At 55.0% G+C, this 27559-nt stretch overlaps 1 protein-coding gene and 2 long non-coding RNA genes across 9 annotated transcripts in view; 1 reads left to right on the top strand and 2 right to left on the bottom strand.

The window, feature by feature from the left end:
• DPP6 (dipeptidyl peptidase like 6) overlaps nucleotides 1-27559 on the bottom strand; it is an 825076-nt gene that overhangs the window by 7247 nt on the left and 790270 nt on the right. For all 4 annotated transcript variants that reach the window (XM_038559795.1, XM_038559792.1, XM_038559793.1 and 1 more), the window contains exons 18-21: nucleotides 15411-15509; nucleotides 11469-11538; nucleotides 9023-9217; nucleotides 1596-1650 (exon numbers count right to left, since the gene is read on the bottom strand). In XM_038559795.1, coding sequence (XP_038415723.1) covers nucleotides 1596-1650; nucleotides 9023-9217; nucleotides 11469-11538; nucleotides 15411-15509 — 419 coding nt within the window. The remainder of the gene's footprint in view (nucleotides 1-1595; nucleotides 1651-9022; nucleotides 9218-11468; nucleotides 11539-15410; nucleotides 15510-27559) is intronic.
• LOC106559823 lies at nucleotides 81-25920 on the top strand. 3 transcript variants are annotated; one of them, XR_005371364.1, is made up of 7 exons: nucleotides 81-185; nucleotides 2593-2652; nucleotides 11837-11946; nucleotides 13260-13404; nucleotides 14429-14542; nucleotides 23289-23377; nucleotides 23755-25920. It is a non-coding gene; the product is annotated as an uncharacterized LOC106559823 (long non-coding RNA). The 3 variants fall into 3 exon arrangements; XR_005371363.1 differs by lacking the exon at nucleotides 81-185 and having other exon boundaries at nucleotides 2390-2652; XR_005371362.1 differs by lacking the exons at nucleotides 81-185; nucleotides 2593-2652; nucleotides 11837-11946; nucleotides 13260-13404 and having other exon boundaries at nucleotides 13469-14542.
• On the bottom strand, nucleotides 4232-7346 carry LOC111090260. 2 transcript variants are annotated; one of them, XR_005371366.1, is made up of 3 exons: nucleotides 5359-6105; nucleotides 5109-5247; nucleotides 4232-4712 (listed from the first exon to the last, which is right to left on the bottom strand). It is a non-coding gene; the product is annotated as an uncharacterized LOC111090260 (long non-coding RNA). The 2 variants fall into 2 exon arrangements; XR_005371365.1 differs by lacking the exon at nucleotides 5359-6105 and adding an exon at nucleotides 6289-7346 and having other exon boundaries at nucleotides 4233-4712.

Below are 27559 nucleotides of genomic sequence, written 5' to 3'. Positions count from 1 at the left end.
ATGACCTGTGTGTTGGTTACATCATAAATGAATTCTGTTCGTCCTACAGAACAGGAGTGTCTTGTCTTAATGAGCCCACAATCAACCTCCTTGGTATTTACTCAAAGGAGCTGAAAACATGTGTACACAGAAACCTGTGCGGGGAGGATGAGATCAGCTTTTCTCATAAATGCCAAAACTTGGAAGTAGGTGAATGTTCACATACGCGGTATACAGGGCATGTTATTCAGGGCTGAGAAGTAACGAGCTCTCGAGCCCTGAAAGGGACCGTGAGTGCATATGACCAGGTGAAAGAAGTCGAAAAGGCTACAGGTGTGTTTGAGGAGGAGCGAGCACTGGACAGAGGCCCAGGCTGAGGGTAGTTACCTCCCTGGCTGGGCTCGGATGCGTGACAGACGTTGACACCCAATCTTACACCTATAAATGATCCTACTGGTTCCAAGCTCCTCCCGGGCAGTGAGTGGGTCTCCACCGGCATGGACTGGGCACTAGGACTCGGTGCCCGTGCCGTGGTCTGTGCCTGAGCCTCGGAGAGAGGCCGCTGGGCCTCCCCTCTGCTTCCTTCCCTCTGGGGGGAGGGTCCCCAGAGGCCATGTGTGGGATTGCCCCCGGGGCAGTGCCACGTCTCAGATGTACCCTGGGCGGGGGTTCCAGAGGCAATGGCATCCAAGTAGTCCTAGAGTTACCTGTTCAAGCCTCCACGGGGTCACTGCAAGGTGCCTCTGGAGGGCCTAGGCTCTGATGGGTCCTTTGGAGGGAAGATGGATCTGTGTCCACCCGTCCATGCCTCACTTCCTTGAGATCAAGAGGCCATGGATCCAGGCTGTCTAAGGATGGGGGCGGGTGTGCCTGGATGGTACAAGGTGGCCCCACGGACCTGACTCGCAGCCCTGGGCCTCCACGACATGAGCTACCACCAGCAGATGTGGACATGGGCCACCCTGCAGAACATGAACCGCCTACTCCCCTCTTTCCATGCCAGTGAACCTGGCAAATTAATGTGGCTGCTGCGCGTAGGGATATAGGGAAATTAGGATGCCTGCCCCTGTTTCCTGGGGAGACACACCTGGCACCAGGGCAGGCTGGCATGTGGCAGGTAACAAAGGGCCTGATCCAGTGCTCTCACAGGACCTGGCTCCGTTTTCTTTCCTTCCAGATAATGTAGACAGAGACTCTGATAAACGAGCAGGTCAGGGCAGCCCGGTGGCTCAGCGGTTTAATGCTGCCTTCAGCCCAGGCCCTGATCCTGGAGTCCTGGGATCGAGTCCCACATCAGGCTCCCTGCATGGAGCCTGCTTCTCCTTCTGCCTGTGTCTCTGCCTCTCTCTCTCTCTCTCTCTCTCTCTCCTCTCTGTGTTTCTCGTGAATAAATAAATAAAATCTTAAAACAAACAAACAAACAAAAAAAACGAGCAGGTCAGATGAGGGCCCCCCTTGCTGGACTCCCTCAGCGTCCAAACTCTCATTTGCAAAAAACTAATGGCTCTCCTGCCATCAGACCAGAGACATTCGGAACAAATGAGATGGGGCCTGGGTGACAGGGCAGGGCAGCGCTCTCAGTCAGAGGTGCTCAGATGAGCTGGGAGCAGGCTCACCTTCCCAAACACGGCCACACGCGCCTTATCAATGTATTGCTCCTTCAGCATCATCCTGCCAAAGAAGAGAGGTAGGGTGAGTGTGCGGCATAGTTGCCCTGTGGCCCAGAGCCATGCTCCACAACCATTCCAAGCAAGAAAACCCCCATTTACATCGAGGGAAATACTGGAATTCAGATATAACTGTTCATTGCTTTTCTTTGTGTAGTGTGTAGGCAGGGCGTCCATGCCGAAAGCCTCCCAGTGCCCTAGCCGTAACTGTCCAGGTCTGTAAAACTCGCCTAGGGAAAGCCAGGAGTGCCAGAGGCAATGCCATTCTGGAGCACAGGCCCTGCTGGGTCCCTACTCTGCAACAGTCGGCCCCTCATGCGGACCATGGTACTCCCAGCCACCCCCGGCTCCGGGAGGGCTGTCCGGGGTCAGCTTGGTTCTGTGCTAAAGGGCTTGGACCAGGTGCTGGCCTCCCACTCCACCTGCCATCTCCCTTGTCTTCAGCTTCCACAGGGGGCAGAGCTGGGGTGGGGAGTGGTCCCTGGCTTGTACCTGTTTGGCGGCAGACTCACCCCTGCTTCGTGCTTCCTGCCTCGGACACGGGCAACTCGACACCCCAGCTGGCCCTGCTGGGGTCCTGCCTTGCCGTTGTCACCCTTCCTCAGGGGTCGTCCCTTGTTTCCCCACAAAATGACAGCAATCTTTTGGGTTCCTGGACCCTAATCCAGCAGTGGGAGTCCAGCCACCTGCTGGCAAATGACTGGCTGCTGTCTGGGTCTCTGTGACATATGCACCCCCTGCCAGAGCACCTCCCTGCAGAGCCCTGGTCCTTCCGTTTCTACTTCTTCATGATTATTCCCTTGTGGCTGTTTTCTGGGTTGTGCTGGCTGGCTGGAGCCCTCATCACTGATAACTACCCTTCTCAGCCTGAGTGGAGTGTAAAAATCTGGGTACCAAGCCCTCAGAGCCAGGTCTTTAAGGACCACCCTCCACCCCCCACCCTTAGGTCCCAGGATGCGGGCCGTCCACCGCAATCAGAACAGCTGTTCTATGGCCAACGTCCAAGGTGAGTGGACATAAGTTCCCGGGGGCAAGGGCCCAGCTTGGAGCAACACCGTCCCTGGCTTTCCCCAATGGAGGAAAGTAGTAAGAGAACATCCGGGTGGGCCTAGAGGCCACCAGCCCCACAGAGGCAGGAAAGAGAAGAAAGTTGGAATTGACAGATTACGAGAATGTTTTAGCATTTGAACTGAAATACTAGCAGGAATGTGAGCAGGATTTGGGTACAAGGGGGAGATGTTATGAGTAGGTCTGTGGAGAGCTTCTCAAGTGAAAGACAAGCAACACGTCATGTCCAGAACCAAACAATGCAGACGAAGCTGGGGCATGGAGTGGGCCACCAGCTCTGTGCTGAGCAGTATCTACGGAGGTCCTGCATCCCCAACGACTGATCTAACCAGACATTTTGGGGTGGTGTGTGTGTGTGTGTGTGTGTGTGTGTGTGCAGAACTGCTAAATCCTCAGCTGCTGGGAGCTCCTGCAGGGTTGGGAGTGGTTGTTTCCGCCAAGCAGGACTGTGGGGAGGGGCAGGCACAGGGCATAGGCCTCTGCTGCTGTTGATTTAAACAGTTGTTATGGGTCAAACTCCAAAAATCATGGTCAAGTCCTAACCCCTAAAACCTCAGAATGTGACCGTATTTGGAAATAAGGTTATCAGATGTAAGTAGTTAAGATGAGGTTAGACCTAATGCCCGTCATCCAGGGTAACTGCATCCTTAGAGGGGAAGAGACCCAGAGACCTAGGAGGAGCCCCATGTTAAGAAGGAAGATTGTGGCCATGAGTCTGCAAGCCAAGACACCCAGTAACTGCAAGAGCTAGGGAAGGAATATCCCGTACAGATTTCAGAGGGGGCAAGGCCCTGCCCACACCTTGACTTTGGTGTCCCAGCTCCAGGAAACTAATAGAGCACTTTAATAAATTTGCTTTTTGGAAAAAAAAAAAACAAAAACACGTTGTGCAGGTGTCACAGGATAACCTGACCGGCTTCAAATCACACCTGCCAGGAGTGTGATGTGGAGGTGCACATGCACGCATGGACACACACACACACACACACACACACACACCACGTTCCTGGGCTCCAGAGCTTTGTGGGTATTCCCACCTATCTGGAATCAGTGCAGACATATCTCCAAGTTCCTCAACTGTCTCCTCGTGCCCCAAACCCCTGATATGCAGAAGCACGTTTGGGAACATCTGGTGGGTTGGTCTGGCTCAGTCAGCTATCTTCACAACTGATCCCCTGCGTCCCATGAGGATCCTGCCCTAGGGCCTGATGTCCAGATCACATTTGCTGTGATCCATGTGGCCATGTGTGGGGACCATGGAGCATGGTGTGAGCCAAGTGCACCACAAAGGTCTCCATTCCAACTTATAAAATACCTTGGATTTCCATTCTCAGCCCTCCTTCCAAGTGTGAGGGTGGCCCTGGGTCTTTGGCAACCCCTTCATCTAATTACCTGGTGACTCACTTCCTGATCTAAATGCCAGAAATCTTGGCAATGACCCTCATTTCGAAAATACTCTGGAGTCTTCCAGGGGTGGTTGTTTTTTCCAAATCAAATTATTTTTATTATCTTGTAGCTGTATTTTCACCAGTGAACCAAGCAAATATGATGTTTTCTGTTTTTTGTTTTTTTCCTGGTGGACAGTGAAATCCCAAGACTAAGGAGACCTGATTTCATATGTAAGGAGCACTTTTTATTACTGGGGTGGTCTGAGGTCAAGCTGGTGCAGAAGCAGAATCCATCAGGGTGTCTTTACAGAGCCTGCCTTGAGTTCGCACTTGAGTTCTAGGCTGGTGTGCAGAGGTGCTGGCGTGCCAGGGCTCCAGCTCTCAAGAAGTGCCATCTACTATGGGAGATGGGCTAACAGGGTGACATGGTGGCAGCACTGATGACATGGCATGATGGGATGTGTGCCTGTTGGGTGGTGATGCAGCCGAGCACACAAGCAATGAAACCCGAGGAGAAGCTATGAGCTGGTCAGAGCGAGTGAGAACTGCGTGGACAGGAGGTCAAGGGAACACCTCCCGGGTGGCGGCCCAGGGTCCTGGATAAGCAGGGCTGTATGTGGGGCCATGTGGAATTTCAGGCAGGGGGACAGGGCACAAGTTTGCGCACCTCGTGGCCTCCCATCTCCCTTGAGAGAACCTGCCCTGACCAGTGATCACAAGTTCTGACCCCCCCGCACAGGGTCTGCGGGATCCCAAGCTGTGCTCCCGGCCACTGAGCACAGCAGCGGCCCTACAACTGGGCCTCCGCTGCCTGCATGGGATCCTCTGCTGTCTCTCTCTCAGACCCTAGCACCCCCATCCCCACCCTCTGCCCCGTGTCCTCCATCCTCACCCTTCCACTGCAGTGTCAGAGTCCACTGCAGCCACAAGGGCCTGCCTCCTGCCCGGGCCTCCGTCACAGACAACCCCCACCGAAACCTTGTGCTACGTTCACCCCGGCACCCACCTTGGGGATCCAAGCTGACACAGGTGCCACGGCCCGTTCAGAGCAGGGGAAGCTCAGAGCCTCACAGAGGCTTGATTTGGGAAGAAAAAGGAGCCAACGGGGGTGGGAGGAGAAACACTGCCAGGGCCTTTGTCGTGCTCTGTGGGATGGGTGGGGACGTCACTGTGATGGGTCTGAGCTCTGCACAGCTCACCCCTCGCTGGCTCCGGCTCTGAGGCAGAGCCCCATGCCCCACTCCATGGTCATTCACCTGCCGAGAGTCCTGATGCGCCCTCTCCCCGAGGCTGTGCTCCTGCCTGGTTGGCCGGGACTGTGCCCCTGTTCTGGAGGGTCTAGCCTTGACCCTCTCAGGCCTGCAGCTTCCCCACTGCAGGCCTGGGGCAGCTGTCCCACCTGGCAGCCTCGAGGCCACACCCACGTAGCCCCCAGGCCAGGACCGGTCTCCCCACCCTCCTCCTCCTTTGTCATTGTGTGGGCTGCCTCCTCTCTGCATCCCCTCCACTCGCTGTCCACAGGCTGCACTGCACTCAGTGCCCCCGGGGATGAGTAGTATGAACAGTGACAACGGCTCCCCTGTCCTCTGGCTTCTGGTGTGTTCGGCCCACAGGGAGTGCCAGCAGGAGGGAGCAGTGGTCAGGGCACTGGTCCTGGCTCCCTCCCTGCACAGCTCCTGTCAGGAGCTCCCTCCTCGTGGCCGAGGTCTCTTCTGGGGTCTGTCGTGGCTCCTGCTCCTATCTGGCTGGCCTAGACACCTCACCATTCCTCGGATCTCCCTAACCCCACCCACGGCCCTGCAAATGCTCACTCTTCTTCACCTCTGTTCTAACTACTCAGTTTGTCAGGCCACTGACCCATCAAACTTGCTACATGCTACCAGAATTCCAGTTCTGAAAAATAAAGTTCACCCTGCCACCGCCTTTGCTTAAAAAGTCTTTTGCAGAACTCTGCTGCGTACGTGGCAAGTTCAGATTCCTTAGGATGCTGTGGGCAGCGTCTTGCCATCTAGCCCTATCCCACCTCTCCATGCACCTGCCCCCACCTCCCCATGCACCTGCCCCTTCCCCTGCCCCCCCACCTCCCCATTCACCTGCCTATCCTCCGCTCCCCCATCTCCCCATGTACCTGCCCCTCCTCCACCCCCCACCTCCCCATGCACCTGTCCCTCCTCCATCCCCCTCACCTCCCCATGCATCTTCCTCCTCCTCTGCCCTCTCACACTGTGGTCCCCTGGTGCTCAGTGAGCCCTGAACAATGGTGCCTTTGTATTACCTCAAGCCCTTACAATATCTTCCCTGCTTTGAATTGGCATCTCCTGTTTTTTTGCCTGACAGATCCCTGTTAATCCTTTGAAGTCTTGCCCAAAGGTCACCTCCTCCCAGAAGCCCTTCAGGCAGGGTTGTTTGCCTCTGTAGCTTATGCTCCAAGTGAGTGTGGCTCCACCCTGTACCCAAACACCTCTTCCCATACACAGTGGCTGGGCTGGGGAGGGGGTTTGCTCATGTCAGCTGCACATCAGGAGCTGACCCAGAGGGCTCCAGGACAATCACAAAGAGGGCCGGGGACCTTGGGGGCATTAGCATGGTGGGCCAGCCTCGTGGTTTCTTAGACATCTGATAAAACAGGGCCATTTCTTTCTGAAATGAAAATACAGAGCCAGACCCTAATAAAGCTTGGTAGAGCTCTGTGTGGCTGGAATGGTTTGGGCCTCAGCTCCTCGCCTGTCTTGAGATGGCTGTAAGATTTTCGAAGGGCTTCCGGAGTCTTGTGCTTGTGAGCCTCGGTGGCCTAACGGTGGACATTACTCACTGTCTTTCCGGGACAAGTTCTGCCTTGTTTTTTGAACAGATGGCAAGATCAATTCCTTATTTTTAGAAAACATCATGACTGAAACAGCCTTTTGCTCTCTCTCATTCCTGTGCTCGGAGGGGAGCGGCTAGACACAGCCAAGCACCTGCAGGGGTGTGTGCTTCGGGTGTGCCTGAAGGACACGGCGTCCTTCTGCCTGGGGCCTCTGGGGTGAGAGGCTCTGTGCCCCACGCCCCACGCTCCATGGGGGAGTAAGACCAGGGTGGGCAAGGGGGACACTGAGGGAGGAAGGCTTTGCTGCCGTCTTGCAACACAAGCCCCCACGTGGCTACTGATGGAAGTCCCACTCCTACTTCCAAGTCCAGCCAGGACCCCTGCCCCTTTTAGGGAACACCACTGGCTGAGGACCCCTGCCATGTCCTCCCCGTTCTGCACAGAGCCCCAGGGGCCCTAACTGTCCACCTTTCTTTCCCTGCTCCACTGGTCCGGGGGACCTCCTAGGTCTCAGGGTGACAGCCCACACCTCTCTGGCCAGTCATGGGTTCTGGGTCCAGGATTGGTCAGGGGCATGTAAGGAGAGGTTTGGTGGGTGCTTCTGGGGAGGCTCCTCCCTTCCCTTCTGGAAGTTTCTGGAAGTGGCTCCTTCCCCAACCTGCTGGAGGGGATGAATGAAGAAGCATGAACTGAGGTGCTCCTGGCAGCCATCCCATGAGCATGAGGAGAATCAGCTCTGGATGAGGCCATTACATTTGGCTGAGCAGAGAGATGGAGAGAACCTGGGCCTTGGGTGGCATTGCTGGCTCTCCGGCTCAATGAACCCCAATGCCCACCATCACTCTGGACTTCCAGGGCCAATACAGCTCCTTATATTTAAAGCATGTTTGACTTCGTCTGCCTGCGTGTGAACTTCCAGGCAAAGGCATCCTAGCAGGTGTATCTTCCCGGACCATGGGTCCTCAGAAGGTTCTCCTCCTTCGTACTTTGTAACCCGCACAGGGCCCTGGGCATGTCGCCTCATCTCTGCTCCATCAGCGCACGATGCCCTTGAGCAGAGAGGGCCATTCATCCACTCACTCATCATCTCATCCAGTTGAAAATTATTTAACTGAGCACCTACCAGAAGCCACCAATCTTTCCAAAAACAAGAGAGAAACGTCACAAGACAGTGAAGTGAAAGGTGTCAAGCCTGCAAGGCACACAAGCCATGGGAATGGGTGGATGGGACACCACGCTTCCTTGCAGCCCTTCAGGAGACACGTATTTAGCACCTGCACACTGTGCTCTACTGTCTCCGGGGACCCAGGGGCCGCTGTCCCGCACTTCTACTGCCTGGGAAGCTAACTGTCCTTACTTGGGTCCCCTTCCCCTTCCTGTCATTCCATGGGGCGGGAGTCTGCAGATTTGGATGAGCTACTCTGCAGCATCTATCTCTCCATGGCTGTCATGCTGACGCTGCCGTCCACCACACCGGCAGACCGTGAAAACCACTGCCACCTGTTGAGCACGAGCGCTGGAAGAGGCTCCGACCTGGAACAGGCTCTTGATGTCTTTTTTACCAGAGCAACTATAAAACTCCAGTAATTTGGAGCATCTGTCCCTTGGTGCTCAGCCTCTATCTGCTCTGTACTGGTCTCTGACTGACAAAGATGTGGAACGAGACAAAAATGGGCCAAGTAGGGCTTCCTGACTGGCCCCCTGGATGCGTCAGGGATCGTGTCCTCAGAAAAGCAGCGCCTCATCATCTGGCTCCGTCCCCACCCATATTGTCCACCCCCCTTCCCGTCTTCCCTCCCTCCCTGCCCTCTGTGAGGAATGGCCAAGACGTGTGTGGACGCCGGCCCAGGTCTGTGACCACAGCACGGGGAGCCAGGCAAGTCCCAGTCATGGGCCCGGCACCATGTTGTCATCCACTAGACACATAGGCTACCTGCCCTGGCAACTAGCGCAGGAGCCCCGGGGGGAACGTTACTTGGAGTCCCCGCGAAGCCTGCTTCGGAATCGCCCATAGAGTTTTGTTAGTGTGAGCGGGTTGCGTGTGAAGCGTGCACACCCGTGAGGGGCTGTCACCCCCACTGCCTCTCCCACTGGCGCCCCGGGGGGGTCCTCACCGCACGGCCTCCATCTGGTCTTTCTCCTCCAGGGAGCCCAGCCTCCGCCCCACCTCATGCAGGAGCTTGGTTCCTTGGAAGCCGCTGCCGCGGCCGTCACACTTCACCACCACGGCTCCATGGCTGCTCACCATCACCGTCTCCCAGGTCACCTCGAACTTCTCGGCCACGCTCTGGCTCCCAGGGGTGCCGTCCCTGGAAGAGAGCCCGAGGCCTCAGCATGCTGTGCGGTGCTGGCCGCTCTGACAGACGCCGGGCCCCGATGACGCCCGGGGGTCCCGGCTCCCCGATCACGGCGCCCAGCCTGACTCCGGCCGCGGTGCAGCATGGATGCCGCCGAAATCGGCCAGGGCCGCAGACTGGCCATCCCGCGTGGAGGCTCGGGCCTGCGCGTTCACCGGCACGCTGACGGGTGAAGGTGAAGATGGTAGTAGAGTCCTTCTCCTTTTCGTGGGACAGGACGGGCACGGAAGGCCAGCCTCTCACCCAGCAACAGCAACAGACGGCCAGGCCCCATGCTGAGAGCCAGCCAACTGAAGACGACCTGGCCGGCCCTTTCTTCAGGGAGGTGATGGCTCCCACTGCCACCGCCATCTTGGCTTTCTGCTGGGGACCGCAGGCATGCAGGCAGGGGGTGTGTGGTGTGTGTGAGAGAGACATGTGTGAGGTGTGTGTGTGTGAGGAGTATGTATGCAGGGGTGTGTGAGGGAGGTTTGTGTGAGGCATGTGAGGTATATGTGTGTGAGAAGTGTGGATGCAGGAGTGTGTGTGAGGTATGTGTGAGTAGTGTATGTATGAGGGGTGTGTGAGGTGTATGTATGCACAGGCGTGCCAGGGGTGTGTGTGGGGTGGGTGTATGTGAGGACTGTGAGCGATGGGTATGTGAAGTGTGTGTGTGAGAGGTGTGTGTATGTGAGGGGCATGTATGTGTGAAGAATATGTAAGGGGTGTATATGAGGGTGTGAGGGGTGTGTGTGAGTGGTGATGGGTATGTGAGGTACGTGTGGATTGTATGTATGAGGTGTGTCTCTGAGGAGTATGTGTATGAGGTGTGTATGTGAGGGGTATGTGAGGAATGTGTGTGTGAGGGTGTGTATGCTGTGTAAGGGGTGTGTGTACAAGTGGTATGTGAGGCGTGTATGTGAGGGGTATGTGTGTGAGGAATGTGTGTGAGGGGTGTATGTGTGAGGAATGTGTGTGTGAGTGACATACATGACTGTGTGAGGGGTGTGTGTGGGAGGGGTGTGTGTATGCGAGGGTATGTATGTGTGAGGGGTATGTGATGAATGTGTGTGCGAGGGGTGTGTATGACTGTGTGAGGGGTGTGTGAGGGGCTGTGTGTGACACACGTGTGTGGTCGTTGGCAAAGTGCCAAGCCTGTCCAAACAGTACGGAAAGTGGGCTAATTGCAAAATCGAATCAGATATTGGAATCTACACCAGGGCGTCTCCATAATGAAGCCCTCCCGTCGCTGAGGGACCGAGTCCCCAGGACAGGAGCCGGGCAACAGGAGAAGGTTCATCAGGCCATTCGACACTGATGCAGGTGGGTGATTTCATGGTGTCCCTAAAACAACCCCAGCACAGGCCTCTGCTCCACTTGGACCTCTTTCAAGTGAACATGAGTGGCGGCTCCCAGGGGGGCAGTGACAGAGCCTAGTATTCTCATGCTCCACGGCCATGAAAGAGCACACGTGGAGGTGAAGAGAACACGTGTGAAACACCTGGCTGGCGTCTGCCTTTGAAATCACTTCTGCGTACCCATGTTAACACTTGTCTAACCCTCAGGGTGGGCAGTTCTCATCTCGCGCACCCCAGTGAGGGCAGGCTCTCCCGTCAGGACGACCCCTTCCGAGGTGGTGACAGAGCTCTGAACACTTGTTCTCATGATCTCAATTGAGGGCTCCTTGAGTAACACACGAAATGTCTGAGCTGACCCTTGGTTGGCAAAGGAACCGCGTTCAAGGCCGTTTCACGGTGGCTGAAGCTGCCGAGGCCCCGGCAGGTCTGGTGTGAGCGGGGAGCCCGCTGGGGAGCCGGGCCCATGCCCCGCCGTGCCTGCCTCTGCCACTGGAGCGGCCTGCACCCTGGGGGAGCTGAGCGCCCCCCTCATGCGAGCGGCCACCTGACTCTCCAGATCAGCTTGTCCGTCTGTTTCTGAGCCTGTTTGCAGCCTGGGTAGCGCCCCCTGGTCCCCCGAAGCCCGTCCCCCCGAAGCCCGGCTCCAGGCCCCACAGTAGAGGTAGGCTGGGGCAGGGGCACCAGCTCCGTTCACGGCCTGCTACCTGCTGGCCACCTAACCTGGCTTCACTCTTACTTTGCAACCTCAGGTCTCACGCTTGTCTTTTTCTTAAGAGTCTGGATGTTCATTTCTGGTGGGGTCACCAAGTCCCCAGGCCAGCAACACCCTCCCCCAGCCCGAGCCAGAAAGAGGCATCGATACTCACACCACCAGGAGCAGGGGGTAGTGGGCAGTGTCGGTGAAGGTTGCTGGCTTGAGGATCTGAACGGGCAAGTCTAGGCAGAAGCAGAACACGGGCAGCACGTTAGAGGGGCCCACGGAGCAGGAAGGAAGGGGCGATGGCCGAGGTGCCCCAGTGGTCAGGGGTGCTCCTGCATGCCTGGGAGAAGGACACTGTGGAGGAGGCTCCGGGGGTCCACCTGCCCCCCGGAGCTGGCCCCGATGATGACCTCAGGGACTCTGGCCGGCTGAGTGCCCTCAGGCAAATCGCTCAGCCATCTTGGGGCCTTGTTTTTCCATCTGAGGCGCAAATTCAATCTTGCAGAGTGGGCTGAAACTTTTCCTTTTTTGCAGGAAAGCCTGGAATGCCGAGAACACTTGTTAACGGCCGAAATCCGGGCGGGGAGAAATGAAATCCCAAGGGCGCCATTGCGTCTCTGCCAGCAGCACTGCTGCAACATGCAGTTAAGTGGGAACAGGCATCAGGGGGTCACGGGGATGGGGTGAGCTCAGGGGGCGGACCGCAGCCATGAGGGAGAGGCTGAGAGCGGGGTGGGCCCCCCATGTCTGCAGGCTGGTGCTGGCATCCCACTGCCTGCAGGGCCTCAGCTACGGGCAGCTGGGGGGAAACGGGGCTGCTGTGCCAGCTCCTTCAGATCTTGCTCGGGCAGCATGGGACCCAGGCTGGGAGGCAGGGGCTTCCCTCACCAGTTCCTTCTGTCCCTCGCCGCCCAAAACAAACCTTCCTGCCCAAGTTAGAAAAAATTGTTTATTGATGGTAACTACTACCCAGATTAGCAATTAAATTGGAATTAGTAGCTTTTTCAGTACGATTACTATAGATACGTCTCAGGCTGGGGTGCTTGGCTCCGCAGCCTGCCGACCAGGCTCTCATTACTGATTCTGGGTGAATGTTAATAGCTTGCAAATTGAATCAATGGCCCAGGGACCAGCAGAACGGCAGGTGTCGGGCTCTATCACTGCGTTATCCATAAAACATGGTCAGGGCTGCTCTCTGCCGCTGATAAGCCCAGGGCAGTGCGTAGCCACGACTGGCTGCATCCAGGGCAGGGGGCCCTTCCTGAAGACGGATGCTTCCCTAAGGAAAGCCTTAGCCTCCAGTGACTTTACTTATTTTTTTTTTAAGATTTTATTATTTTTTCATGAGAGATACACAGAGAGGCAGAGACTTAGGTAGAGGGAGAAGCAGGGTCCCTGTGGGGAGCCCGGTGTGGGTCTCCATCCCAGGACCCAGGGATCACGCCCTGAGCCGAAGACAGACGCTCAACCACTGAGCCACCTGTCCAGCCTCTGGTGGCTTTAAATGAAACAACAGAACATAACAGGATGGGTCGGTGGGGCCACAGGTTTGGGATTTTTGGTGGCCCCCAAGGTGGTGTGATGTTCAGGGGCCCAGTCCCCACACACACCTGCTCTCCCAGCACCTGCATTCTCACCCACCTACCAAGGAAGCCTCAGACTGGAAGGAAACCTCACATGGCAAAGGTGGGAGAGTTATTTGTTTCTAAAGGTCTTTTCCTGCATTTTACACCGCTCCTTTGTGGGAGAACCCCCTGAAGTGCCCAGAGTAGCTCTCTTCGCGATTAGAGCTGGGATTCCCACCACCTTTGTGTGTTCTCATGCTCTGCCTAGACTTGTGACCTTCCTGCCCCTCATGTTCAGCTCTACAATTTCCCCTGAGCACTGATGGCCAGCATCCGTGGGTGCCCTAGTTTCTCTATGTCTTTTTAATTTACTGCTTCTTTTCAATTTACAGCTTCTCTCCCTCTCGTGAATCAGCATGCCTGAGCTCTGCCTGCTGGACTTGCAGCTCCCTGGACGCCCACACCTGCCCGTCGTTCCAGGGCTGAGTGTGTCCTGTGGAATCTGGTGCATCTCATGGAGATCTAGGAGAAAGGATGGTGGGAATGACCCCTGGATCTGTGGGAAGAGACGCCCCCCCCCCCCCCCCCCCCCACCGCCCATGGCCCTAACCACATTTCTTGGCCAGGACACATCATTGCAGACCCCATTTGTGGTTTGCCTGTTTGTTTCTTCTCCCGCCCCTAGACTCTTCCTTACTCATCTCCTTCATTGTCTTCCTCATTGGAGGGATCACCCTTGGGGTATTTTAAAAGAGAAAGCCTCCACGCCCGAGGGCAGGGGACAGGGATTTGTACTCCATATTTCTTGATTTTCAGAGGTGAATATGTAACCCTACCTGCATCTCTAGGAATGTGTAGATTAGTTCTAACATAGTGTGACTCCATAGGGCTCAATAATAGGATCAGGGTGTTCTGGCAAGTGGCCTATGGATGGACTGAAGGTTCTTCCCAGTGAGTGGTCCCTCTGTGTCCACGACATGCCAGGACTCTCCCCCAGGCTGTGAGTCCAGGTCAGTCTCCTGACTCACCCCCCAGTGAGCACTGGCTCATGCTGCTCCCAGCCCTGGACTGCACTCTGTCCTCCTGCCTGCCAACCTAAAGCCCACTCCAAGATCTAAAGCCTGTCCAGGTCCCACCTTCCTGGGAAACTGTGTGTGACCCCAGTCCACTAATGCTCTGTTCTGAGTCCCTGGGCCATTTTATTTTATTTTATTTTTTTGTCCTCTAAAGGATGCAGCTCTGCCATATATGCTGTTCGGGTCAGTCTGATTCTGTTTCATGGGGGGGTGGTGAGCCTTGGTTCCTGACCTCGGGGGGTCACAGGCTGTTAGGTCACTATGTCCTTTCTTATAAGGGGATACTTAATAATGCCCCTGGGCCCACTGGTCCAGGTGATGAGCCACTGCCCCTCCATGAGGGAACAGGTAGAAAAAGAGCTTCTAGGGATGGTCTCACATGGCAACCACCCTGCCCCCCCACCACCCTGCAGTTCAGACATCAGTAATCAATCTCAACACTCTCCCATCAACCCCTGGTGACACTCTGCTCCTCTTCAACAAAGAGCTCCAGCAGTTATGGTCAATCCATCAGAGTTTGGCCAAGAGAGGAAACCTACATGCCAACCTCAGAGGTGATGCGTGGATGGACTTGAATGAACGACCCAGAGATCTTCAAGGTTAGAACCCGCATTGTGTAGGAGAAGGGTGTTATCCCCCAAAGTAGGGAAGTCTGGGGATGGGGCAGAGCTCTGGGGGAAAGACAGTGAGACGTGTTTGGGGTATTATGCACGTGGGATCTCCAAGGGTAAACCACTGGTGGGCAGTGAGGACCCCAGGGTGGGCTGGGTAGACTGGTGAGCCATCTGCAAAGAGGGGGATTGAGGCTATGAGGACTCTGTTTCCCTCCTGGGCATCGGAGTCCACATCCACCCAGTATCTGGGGCACAGTGCCCACTGGGGTCCAGCACAGTGTTAGCACTCATGAAAGCTTATTGGACGAGCAAGTGGGCAGCTCGAGACAAAGAGGGGCACAAAGCAAGGCAGGGAGCTGGGTGCGGCCAGGGCTGTGAGAGCACGCCAAGCCCTCCCCGTACATCTCTCTGGATGCAAGGACGCCTCCTCAGCCCATGCTCAGCTCCGAAAGCTTAGACAATGAAGCAGGCAAATATCGCATGGAACAGAAAAGGGATTTCCAGAGGAAGTCTGTTTTCTCCGGATGATGTCATGACATGTTCCCCCAGAGGAGAGAATAAATGTCAGCCTCTTGAGGAGAGAAATCATATGCTCCACTTTCCTTGGTCTGTTGCTCGAAGAGTTTCTTGGTTTTGAGCACAGTAAGCTCAGCGCAGGATGTGTTCCCCCTGAGTCCTGCCTGAACCTCCCCCTTGCAGGCTGGGAAGCGTTTCCAGCCTGGAGGCCCAGCAGAAGTGTGATGGTGGGTGTGGTGGGGGGTGGGGATGGGGGAGGGGGTGGGAGGGGGAGCCCGGGTGCGCACAGTCAATCCAGCGCGGTCGGGCTGCTTCGGGGGGACCATGCGGCACTTACTGTAATCGTCAACCTCGATCTTCCGGTATTCTACTTTGGGCATCTGTCGGTCATGTACGGCTTTCTGTACGTGCTCATTTGTTTCTAGATCAAAAATTTCTAAGAGAGAGAACGAAAAATCACACAGTCAGACCCAGTGATTTCTTACTGAAGCCGCAGGCTTTCATATGCGTCAGACCGCCAATTCCTAGGTCAGGCCCCGGGGTGATGATGATTATTTCTTGTGCACAGACCAGGAAACCGAGACCAGGTGGAATGCCCTGTCCCAAGTCAGGAGGTTGGGGCAGACGGAACATTCTTTCCACCATATCAGGTGACTCCCCCACCGCCCATAGGTTGTCGTTACTCATGGCATTTCTCACACGTATAGGTCTGGGCATGTGTTTTCTTTTCTTTTCTTTTTTTTTTTTTAATGTTTTATTTATTTATTAGAGAGAGAGAGAGAGAGAGAGTGAGCAAGAGAGCATGAGCAGGAGGAGGGAGAAGCAGACTCCCCATGGAGCAGGGAGTCCCATGTGGGGCTTGATCCCAGGACTCCAGGATCATGACCTGAGCTGAAGGCACACGCTTCACCGACCGAGCCCCCTGGGAGCCCTGGTCTGGAGATGTTTTATTGGTTTTGGAAAACCAACATCACATATCTGTTAGGACAGATGCTTTTCCAATACAGTGGCCACAACAACCAAGGAAGGGTAGAAGAGTGGAGGCTGGAGTGTGCTCTTTATTATAATTTTGCAGGGAAAGTGGATTCGGATCTCTTACCTGGCTCATAATGTGACCTGGCTTAGGACACCTTAATCTGGATGATCACCTCAGCTGGCAGTTTAAGGCCACATGAGCACAGTTTACACTGCAGTGGGACTAGCGCTTCTCCCTCCCAGTCAGAGAGAGGAGTCTTCACTCACGTGGGCACCACTGGGCGCCTCTCCAGGTGCACGAATGCTCCTCATCAGCCCACTTCACTAATTTCCTCCTGAAAAGGCCCTTCCCCCTACGTCACCATCTATATAATAAAAACCTCCCGCCTTTCTTCTTCTCACTCTGAGCCTACACGTGGAGACACCTTGTGGCCCATTATGGAAGGAAATTTTGTCTTCAAGGAATGCTGCCTTTGGCTCCTTAAACAGCTTCGAGACATTCATGAATATTTTACAGAGTAAATTCGCAGTACAAGCAGCGCTACAGAGGGGTAGTGAACCATCCCCGTAATAACTCCCCTTAAGAACAACGGACTCCCTACGTGACTCCACAATGGGACCTAAAGGCCAAACCTGACCCAGAAGCAGGAGCTCCTGCACTGAGTCGTTTTATCTTGAATGACACGCGGCCACCCATGGTGCTCAGGGATCTGAGGGACTGTCTATGCGCAGGGCTGGCAAACGTCCACATCGCCAGGAGACGGCGACAGTTCCAGGACGTGTGATGAGCAAATAGGACAAAACAAAAAAATGTCTAATACGTTGCTGGACACATATTTGAAAATTTAGCTTTGATGAAAAGGTGAGGGGGAAATGGTAAAACTAATTTTCAAATCGGGAGATTTATAGACAAAAAAAATCCTTCAGACCAATGCCTTGGGAGATTCTGAACACCACATGGCAGGCGAGAAATGGTGTCCTCTGTAGATAGCGGGACGGCACAGCTGCGTCTGCATGGGATGTGCACTGAGGTCCAGGCAGACTTGACCTCAACTTTGAGGCCCGGCAATGTGGCTGAGAGATGGCACACTGACCTCGTGGTCACATGCTGCCCCAGGGTGGCGGGGGCGCCCCACGGCCTGCCCCACACCCTAGCTTGGACTCTTCAGAGACCCTACACAGCATTCATTTTTGCTGAGTCTAAATGTCCTCATCCCTGGGGCACCTGGGTGGCTCAGTGAGTTGAGGATCTGATTTTTGATTTTGGCTCAGGTCATGATCTCAGGGTCATGAGACTGATCCACATGTGGAGCTCTGCGCTAGGTGTGGAGTCTGCGCAAGATTCTCTCTCTCTGCCCCTCTCTTCTCCTCTGAGCTCTCTCTCCCTTTCTGTCTCTAAAATAATAAATAAATAAACCTTAAAAAAATAAATGCCATCGGCCTTTTAACAGTTGCTGGCATGCACAGTCAGCAGACAGGAGTTGGTTTGTGAGATGGAAACTATTTCCTATTTGTATTCTTGTCACGACGGTAAGGCAGGAAGTCTAGAAGGCAAGTAGGAAAGTCTAGAAGGAAAGTAGAATTTTTCCAGTTCTTTGCTGCCGCAGGACCCTGGCACTCACTCTTCCCTATGACTGGAACGCTCTTCCCTGGCTCCTTCTCCATCAGGCCAAACATCACCTCCGTAAACAGAAGCCCATGTCGGGTACCCCTCTTAGCACCAACGGTAAGAGTTGTGGTCATTTCCCCGACTGCCTCTCCCTGTCCTCCAGCTCCCAAGGCTTCAGTGTTAGGTCTCATCCCAGAGACAAACCACACGAGTTTCCAGTCACCTGCTTACATGTGGAAATCTGATCCACACTCCAGGAATGATGTGCCTACACTGGAGTTGAGTCTGGGTTTCCACTCCAGTCTTTCTCCCTGTTGCCACCTGGCCCCTTTTCCATGGCCCCTCGAGGGTCTCTGCTGGACCAGAAGCTGGGAGGGACTGGGAGAGGGGGGTCCTCCTGGGTCCTTCAGGAGCCTGGGGGTTCTTGGCTACTTAGGCCTCTGGGGTGCAAGAGTTGATGCAATCTAAGCCTCTCATGCACTGCTCCCCGCATAAGACAACCCACAATGGAACCAAAGCACACTTCCGTTACACCAACGGAAAGCTGACGGTACTTGAAGGACTCGTGACAAGCACAGGTTAATACTGAGTTCATGCCGGGGGCAGGACGCAATTTACTGGTGATGTGGGAGCCCGTGCACAGATCTCCTGGGGTCGCCTGAAGCCTCCACCCTCGGAGAGCCCGCCATCCTTCCCTCCCTGTGTGTCTGTGAAACAAGCCCAGGTGGAAACTGGTAAGGGGCTGGGGGTGTGCAAATGTAGGTCAAGCTGGATGAGGGGAGTCAGCCGGCATGCATAGGAGCGAGGATGGCCCATTGCTACCGAGAGGCAGCCCCACGTGTTGGGTCCTGGGGTGCAGGTGACACCCTCCACCAGGGGAGGTTTGCTGGTGGCAAGGCCAACCAGGACCAGCAGCTCTCAAAATGAGAGAGAACCAACACAATTCGGCTGCATTTGCATCTCTGACACTCAGTGATCTCCAAGGCCGATCCTGAAGGAGAAAGTTCAAACATAGGTTGCAGTGCGGGTCTGCTGCCCCCTGAGTTGGGCCTGCCTGGTGTTACGGAGAACATGCAGCCTATCCAATTCCAGAGCCCGGAGCTCCGGCATCGAGCGGGAGCACCGAGTGTGCTAATCGAGCACAGACCCTGCAGACCGCGTTTGAATAGCTCGCCTCTCTGTTGAAATCCCACCCTTCACAGAGGCACCAAAGCAACAGACTATTAAATTTAGTTAAATATTAGATTTCTCATTTAATGATTGCCCACACAACTGGTTTTATCAGCAGAGAGCTGGCTGGTCCACAGGGGAGTTGAGTTAAGCCATTTTATTTGTTCCCATAATTGCATTCAAAGAAGGCAGGGGCTCAGCAGAGGAAATAAGAGAAGATTGGCATGTTCCCGAAGGACTCTTCTTTTGACTTTGGTGCCATGGGGACCTCCAGTCTGGAGCATACAAATGGCCACTCCTTAATTAAATGTGAGCCCCCTCTAATATTTGGTGGAATTAGCTATTATCAGATCTGGACACAGTGAGACCATGGGAGCAGAGGCCCGCTCACGGAGGTTGGCTTCCCAGCTGTGTCCCCGCAGGCAGAAGCGGCCTGGCCCACGGGCTGTTCCCAGACCGTGTTGGTTCACAGCACTGGGGGAGCCTCCACTTGGCTGAATGTGGGGACATGTGGCCAGCATCTAACAGAAGCCGACACCGGCACGGACCCTGGACTCCTTCCTCTCCTGGATGTCCTTTCTCTGAACACCAACCGTCTAGCTGTTAGAGTTGGTGTCACAGGGGTCTGGGTAATAATTGTTCATGTTGCTAGATCTGCTTTTGTCTTCAGCAGGACTTTAAGAAGCTTGAAGGCAGAGTCCCTCTAGGTGAAGTGACCTCTAGCCTCTCCCAGCCACTGGCTTCTGTTCAGGACCAGGGATATGTGTCAACAGGGCCGATGCGGCCCCCTCCCCACAATTAACTACGCCGCCATTTAGCTTGGGGTGCAGCGGTGAGTGGGTGGCAGTGAGCTCCGATGGAGCGAGGAAGGATGCCAGGCAGGTACCCTGATGGCTGGAAGGCACGCGGCGCTTCGCTCCCTCCGTGTACGCACCCACCCAACATGCCATGTCTTGGCCCAATGTGATCCATCTGAAAACCTGATCCCCTGCCCCCATAGAGGCTGCCTGTGTGCGGAGCCCTGGGGATCCAGAGGAACTTGCAGAAACACGGACAACTAAGGGTTTGATGGGACGGGTCACTTCATGCTTGGGGGACACCTCCTGAACTCTCCGACTGCCGTCTCCGCCCCAACCTGCATGCACGGCCGACAGAAGAGGCCATGGTCCGTGGGCGGCTACTCAGGAAGAAGACGAGGAGGGGCAGGCGTAGGCCCCAGGGCAGCGGGGACCCTGTATGAGCAAAGGCCCTGGGTGCCACGCAGCTCATGTCTGGTCTAACCTCCAGAAAGGATCGCCTTGATGTCACCTGCAGTGACCTGGTTTTGCATCTTTATAAAAGTCTGTGTGAGGAAGAAGAGAATCCTGCCCTTGAGCATTGGTAAGGCAGCGGGCCTGGGGAGCCGGGAACTTGGGGTCCCCACGTGCGCAGTCAAGAATATGCCATGGGGTGCCACCCGTGAACACTGGTCACGCCCGCTTCCACCAACACTTGCACTTGCTCCTGCCGCTGCGGGGCTGGCGGTCGGGGCGCCGTGGCTGCCGATGGGGCGTCCGCACAACTGAGCTGCACTCCCTCTCATTCCTACATTGAAACCAGCCGCATATTAACTGTGGTTTTGTTGGTTTTTCTATCTCAGCACCTAAGTTGTTTGAATACCCGGGCACCAGACGAGTATACTGCGGTCCCAGCCATAATTACGTTCTTAAGGAAACAGCTTTTAAATAATTCAGAGTCACATCTGCGAACACCCCGCAGGCTCTGCTTGTAGATAAGATTTTCTAAAGGGAAGGAAGTCAAATATTCCCAGGGTGGCTCTGGGGTCAGAGGGGAAGTGAAGAAAGGACAAAGAATTCTGAAACAGTAATTTCGAATTTCCGAGCAGGGCCGGGATGGATGCGACCATCCGCCCAGAGCCAGGCCCCTGACCTTGCAGGGACCCCTTTTCACCCGACGTGCAGCCACCCTGCAGCCTCTATCATCTGTGCCTGTCAGCATCAAGGAGCACAGGCTTCCCACAGTTTTTCCCAAAGCCACCTTCCCGAGGCACGGAGGGCCCTCCTGCCCTGGCTGCAGGCACGCGGCCCCCACGTGCCGGTCTCTATCTACACAGCCAGTCAGAATGGCCTTCCTGACACATGAGGTGGCTGAGTAGCTCTGTTTGCCCCATGGAAACCCAGCATGGGGTTCAAACACCACTAGGGACTTGGTGCAGAGGCTGACTAAACCGGGGTTGATTTCCGGAGCAGTGATCAGAGAATCTGCGGTTGTCAGCATGTTACTTAGACAATGATGACAGCACAGTGGTCTCCAGGTCCTGTGTCCCGGGGCCTGGGAGAGGGGCCCCCATAGTCAGGGATAAGTAGTTGGGGTCAGGGAGCCAAGGCCTGGGTTCTGGACGAGGCAGTGCGATCTGGTACATTGCTGTAAAGAGGCACATGCCAGATTCCATGTATGAAGCCCAGGGGTGGGTCGGTTGCCCCATCACGTTCAAAGTCATGGATGCCCAGCCCGGCAACAATGATGGGGCAGTGAATGGCCATCACCAGCAGGTGAAATGTCAGAGTGCAGTCCTTTAAGACCACGGAAGCAGCATCTTCTTGTCCTCTGAGTGGGGAAGGGGACAGGCACTCACCCAGAGCTGGCTCAGGTGGCCTGGTGTGCAGGGTGAGAGGACGTCTGGGGGCACAGCCATTGGGGGCACAGCCGTTGGCCTCCTGGCCATCTGTGTGGGCACAGGATGGAGAACTGGATCTGCCATGTTGATGGCAAGGCCAATGGATGGTGGGCCAGAGACGGGGCCAGGCTGGAAACTGGACCCATGGCTTCCTAGCTGTGTGTGTGTGCATGCACACGTGGCCTCAGTTTCTTTAACTGCACAATGGGGGTGACAGTAGACTGTGTCACGTGAGGATGAAGTGGGCCCATGGCAAGCGATTCATAAATGCCGGCCTGGTCACTGTGGATGTCACGGTTGCTCGAGGTGTCAGAATTCCAGAAGAAATCTTACATTAGCTATCGGTATCCTGCAACCCGAGCCTCAGTTTTGTCATCTGTGAAGTGGAGCCGGGTTGCTCCCCTCATGGGTTACTGGTGAGGAGCAAGGAACTTCATCGTGCGCCATTGGATGGTACTGGGGCCCGCCACAGCCCTTGGGGGATGTGTGTCATATCAGACCACCAGGCTGTGGGGTCTGTGTCTGCTGAGGACACAGGGAATGGAGATGACCATAGGTGTCCCAGACAGAGGGAGCCCCGGGGGACGGGGATGGGGTCAGGCTCACCACACACCATCCTCAAAGATGAGCCCACTCTGGGCGGGAGGAAGATTCCTCCCGGGAGCTCTGTGCCTCGCCTGAGACCCGCACCTCCTAGGGTCTCCCACTTCCAGCCTTGAAAACGAAAAGGTTCCATTGGCTGTTACGTAACATCCTTTTTAAAATCCATATCTCAGATTCCCAGAACAAGACAGGCTTCCTTCCTTTCCTGAGAAGAGCCCTCACATGCACGGCAGCCTGACACCCAGTGAGTTAAAAGAACCACTGCTCAGCCCCCGCGTCCTTCCTACCCCTCCAAACAGGGGTCACTTGTAATCTGGGAATTCCTACAGCAGAGTTGGGAACATGAGGAATTTAAAAAAAAAAAATCACAAAAATAACCCAAATCTCAAATCTCTACAAAATTTGAAAGTGGGCAACTGACTGTCTCGGAGCATTAGATGAAGGCTCACAAGTCCCTTTAGGCCTTTCCAACCTTGACTCTCGGTCTGAGAAAGATCTAGAACTCATATCACTGCCCACGCCAGGCACTAACCAATACAGGCCTCCAAGGCTTCTCCCCCCTGTTTAGGTCTGTTTTGACGTTTCTGTCCTCTGTGCCCTCAGCAGATTCTGGGCTCTCGGGGTGTAGGGGCAGGTCCCCAGGGTTGTGCCCCCATAAGCACATGTCTCTCCTCGGTGCTCCCCTCCGTGGGGTCCGTGCCATGACACCTCTCCTCCTGCATTCCTGCACCATCAGGCTGGGCGCTGGTGCTCCCGGCCATAGTCAGAGGACCCTCCCTGGCAGGCGGGTCCTCCCCCCTCCTCATAGGGACCCCTCTGGCACCGAGCATACCTGTCTTCAGCCTGGGGCCTGTGCAGAGCACCACCATGGGCTGGTACAGGGGACGATGTGACAGGCTCGCTTCTGCAGAGTGACTTCTACAAAATGGCCAATAATGAAGCACTTAGTCACTCCTCTCAGGGACTTAGCAAAGGCAGCCAGTTGCATCCTAGACCCTCCTTCTCCCTGTGACAGTGACGCCTGGCACTCACCGGTCTGTCCCTTCCTTCACGGCTTCTCCTGCATCTAGGTGGGTCCCCACGAGGGAATTCTGACCAGTGGAAACAACGCATACCACTGCAAGGCCTTAGTACAAAAAAATCCCACAGAATCTTCTTTTTCTTTCTTCCTGTCCACACAGCCAGAAGCAGATGTGAAGGTGATGGGCCATGGTCTAGAAGGAAATTGCATCCCCAGCTCACTCCCAGAATCTCATGACCTGGACTTTGTGTGAGTGAATCATAGACCCTTGTTTTGCTGTGCTGTGGGTCGAACCATGTCCCCCAAGGATGCTGACATCCCCACACCCAGGACCTGTGACGGCGACTGTATTTGGAGTTAGGGTTTTTGCAGAAGAAACACGTTTAGCTAAGGCCATGAGGGGCCCTAATCCAGTATGAGTGGTGTCCTTATAAAAAGGGAAAGTTTGGGCTCAGAGACGCACATGGGGAGGCCGTGGGAAGAGGAACAGTGATGCTTGTACACACCGAGGATGCCCACAGTTCCAGTAGCCACCAGAAGTGGGGGGTAGGGTGTTGGGGGGGTTATGAGGGGTGGGACCGGAGCACAGCCCCCACCCTGCCAACACTTCGATCTTGAACTTGCAGGCTCCAGAGTGGTGACAGATCACCCTTCAGTGGGGGGCTGCCCTGGGGGCCATACATGGAGCTCCTCAGATTCCAGTGGTGGCACTCCCAGCAGCGGTCACCAAGTGGCAACGGATCCCCGAGTTCATCTGAAAGGCAAGGAGCTGGGATCGAAGCCGTTTCCTGGGATACTGTGCAGCCAGCTGTGACCAGCAAGAGGGATGCAATGAGTTGGGCTGTGTGGCCGGCCCTCACAGGAAGCCAGCCTGCGTGGGCTGTCTCAGTCACCAGGGCCCCCTGGAGCTTTACCCTCTGTCTTTCCATTGCAGAGCAGGCCCATGGCCATTTTGCATCACGACTCCCCTCGAGGGTGGAAGTGAGAAGAGGACAAGCGTTGGGGCAGCCGGGAGGGCCTGACGACCGCAGAGCCGTCGGGGCAGACCGGGAACGTGCAGAGGGCAACTGTTGTCAGGGTGTTCCAGTGTGCGGCCGGGACCTTGCAGACACACGAGATTGTCACACTTCAGGGGGAGTCTCTGTGCAGTGTGATGTCTGGATGCACAGGGACGCAGAGGCAGGATGGCCCCGCAGGGACCGTTGCGGGGGGTAGGGGGGAGGCCTCCCTGTTTCCCCTCGCACTATCGTGTTTGGATGTAAATCAGACCCCGACACAGGCCTCTTCTCCTCTTGGGTGCTGGGCACCACCAGCAGCTCAGCTGCAGGATTGTTCTGCGTCTAGCGTGCTGCCTTACGTCAGTATTCCGGAAAACTCTGTGCCACAGTAAGAACTAGAGATGCAGCAACTGGGAAGTAGGGGTGAAATCTCCCCAGAGTGCGAATGAGTCAGCAGGAGGGCCGGGGCTCAAACGCGACGGCACACATGAGCAGGCTTGTGAAACACGTGTGGTAGGAAAGAAGGCCATGCGTCGCCACGCAGTATAGACGTCGGCCAGTTCCCGGTTATCAGCACTTCACTGAGATGAATGGAGCACAAGGGGTCACCTTCGGGGTCATGGTCAGACCGGAATGTCCCACCACGTGCCAACTGCGCACTTCTGTTCCTTGTTCCATGGGGCTCCCCTCCCCTGGGAATCCCCTACGACTGTGGCTCTTGAACCCCAAACAGTGAAATGTGTCTGCAAACGCCTGGTTTGTCAGGGGGCTCCCCAACGACAACTACAGCCGCTGGTGTCTCAGGACTGAGTGGGTGGGGTGGTTTTTGTGCTGCTAATCCCCCAACCCAGCGGCAAGAAGGGGGTCGTCTGGTTTCCCTGCAGAATCAGGGGAAACAGCCCAGACAGAGAGCTCTCCTGTGTTGCCCGAGGGAGGCGCATGGCGCGGTCGTACCCAGACCCTCTTTCAGATCAGGGGACCCACACACACGTTGCCCCAGTTTATAAACAGAACAAACAAAATGTCTTATTGATGTTGTTCTGCATCTAAGACATAAACCTGCTTTGTCTTCATCCCCACGGGAGCCCGAGGAAAAGCCGTGATGTGGACTCTGTGCCTGGGCTCAGGCTCCTGGCCTCGGGAGCCCCGGGGGCGTGATCGCATCCCGGCCTGAGCACAGCTGCGAGCCACAAAGCCTCCTCAGAAACAGGCGCTGCATCATCACCCGACTCGGAAGAAATCCTAACGGCATCCTCCAAAGAAGCGAGGGACAGTGTTTAAGTGCACGGCTTTCTTAAGAAGACCCAAACCTACTTTCTTAGAAAAGGGCGGGGGGCAGGGGGGGAATCATCTAGAGCTAGTTTTGTGTTTTTACTAGAGATTTTTTTTTAAAGGTTTTTTTATTTTGAAATAAATTTTAAATTCCCAGGAAGTTTCAAAAATAGGCCTAGAGTTCCATGCACCCCACACCCAGCTTTCCCCCACAATGACACCCTCTGTGACACGGCAGTGTCTAGAGCAGGACACTGACAGGTACACAATGCTGCTGCCCACACATCCCATTCAGATTTTTAAGAAGGGAAAAAGTTCATAAAATATCAGGAAATTATCTATATACTCTTGGTTTTTTTTTTTTCTTTTTAGTTTCAGAGCTAGAGGTCAGGGACTCATCAATCTGACATCACACCCAGTGCTCATCCCATCACATGCCCTCTGCCATGTCCATCACCCAGTGACCCCGTCCCCCATCCAGTGACCCTCAGTTTGTTCCCAGAGTTAAGAGTCTCTGATGGTTTGTCTCCCTCTCTGATTTCATCTTATTTTATTTTTCCCTCCCTTCCCCTATGATCCTGGTTTTTTTCTTTAATCCCACATGAGTAAAATCATATAATAATTGTCTTTCTCTGATTGACTTATTTTTCTCAGCATAATAGCCTCTAGTTCCATCCACGTGGTTGCAAACAGCAAGATTTCATTCTTTTGGAATGGCTGAGTAAAATCCCATTGTCTATCTACACCACGATCTATGTTCTCTTATGTTTTAACAAATCCTCTAAGTGAATAGTATCTGTTTTCTTCAGGAAAAGAGATGCTCCAGTTGAGGCTTGGCAAAATAGTTCCATGTTTCACAGTGAAAATCACTGCTAAAGAGATTCCAGCATGAACACTTTTTCAGAGAGGGCCGGCATGCTGGGCTGTGTCTGTGGATACCTGCCTTGTGGTGGGCGTCCTGGCCGATCCCTCGGGCAGACTCCCCACGATGCTCCAAGCCTTTTGGCCCACAAGAGTGGGCAGCCTGTGGCCAGGAGGGGGGATGCCCAGACAGTCGCATGTCACACACCCTGTGCCTACTGGACACGTGGCCAGACCCCCAAACCTCTCAGGCTCCTACAAAGCTCCCCACTTGTGTTGGAGATGAGGCCTGGGCTGGGCACCTCTGCACCCAGAGAACCCCCTCCCCAGGAGGACTCCAGGAAGGCCGATGCAGCCTGCTCCTGGCATCCTCCCCATCAATGGCCATGCGAGTGTTTAGAGTGGGTTTTGTATCCATCTCACACCCCTTTTTTGGACTTTTGCATTTTAAGTGATTTTTAAAATCGATTCCCGGTGTTATCTTTGACTTTTGAATTTCTAGTGATTATTTGATAAGTTTTGTGAAATATCGTCATCATTTAGGATTATTCTCTAAATACTGTCTCCCTAAATCAGTCTGTTTTATGTATTTTTGAACCTTTTGGCCTCTTTTTAACCAGAACAGTGGAGACCCTGTCTTCCACACTTTGCCCCATGACCGCTGCACTTGAAGCCCCACCACTGGGACAGGAACCAGAGTCTCTGACACTTGTCTGCCTTTATAATGGAGGGATGTGCAGAGTCACTCCTGCCAAAAAGTCTGAGGTCTGACTTTTTGTTTGGAGGCATGATACAGAGCAGGGTCCTGGCAGGGCATGTGGTACCCTAGTGGGAAGTAGTAGGGGGTTGAGAGGGTTCCTCGGGGACAGGACCAAGGAATGGAGAGACAGAGGGCACGTTCTCTTTATTCTCAGCTTTCCTGAGAGTCTGCCTGGGACCAGACACGTCATTTCTGATCCTCCGCCTACATACACGAGGATGCGTGTCAACTTGCATGGGGTCCCTTCAAGCACAAATATGCTGGGAGGTCCTCAAGAGACTCTGGAGAGTTTCACCCCTGCAGTGGCATGGACGGGAAGCCCTTTGTGCCATGAAGGGGTCCCCCACCCACGGGGTGCCTGAGACTTGGCCCCCCAGGGGAGAGCCAGGCTGCGCAGCCAAGGCCGTGGGCTCTGCTCAGGCCGCAGATGGGGCCCTGTCCAGCCGCAGTGGCCTCCGGGCCTCAGCACCTGTGGGGCCGGGGCATCCGGCTGGCCTCTGAGGGCCCATCACACTGATGGATACCGGCGATCGTGGGGGA

The sequence above is a fragment of the Canis lupus genome, chromosome 16 (genome assembly GCF_011100685.1).
Source record: "Canis lupus familiaris isolate Mischka breed German Shepherd chromosome 16, alternate assembly UU_Cfam_GSD_1.0, whole genome shotgun sequence".
NCBI lineage: Eukaryota > Metazoa > Chordata > Mammalia > Carnivora > Canidae > Canis > Canis lupus.
This window is presented reverse-complemented; position numbering and strand designations above follow the sequence as displayed.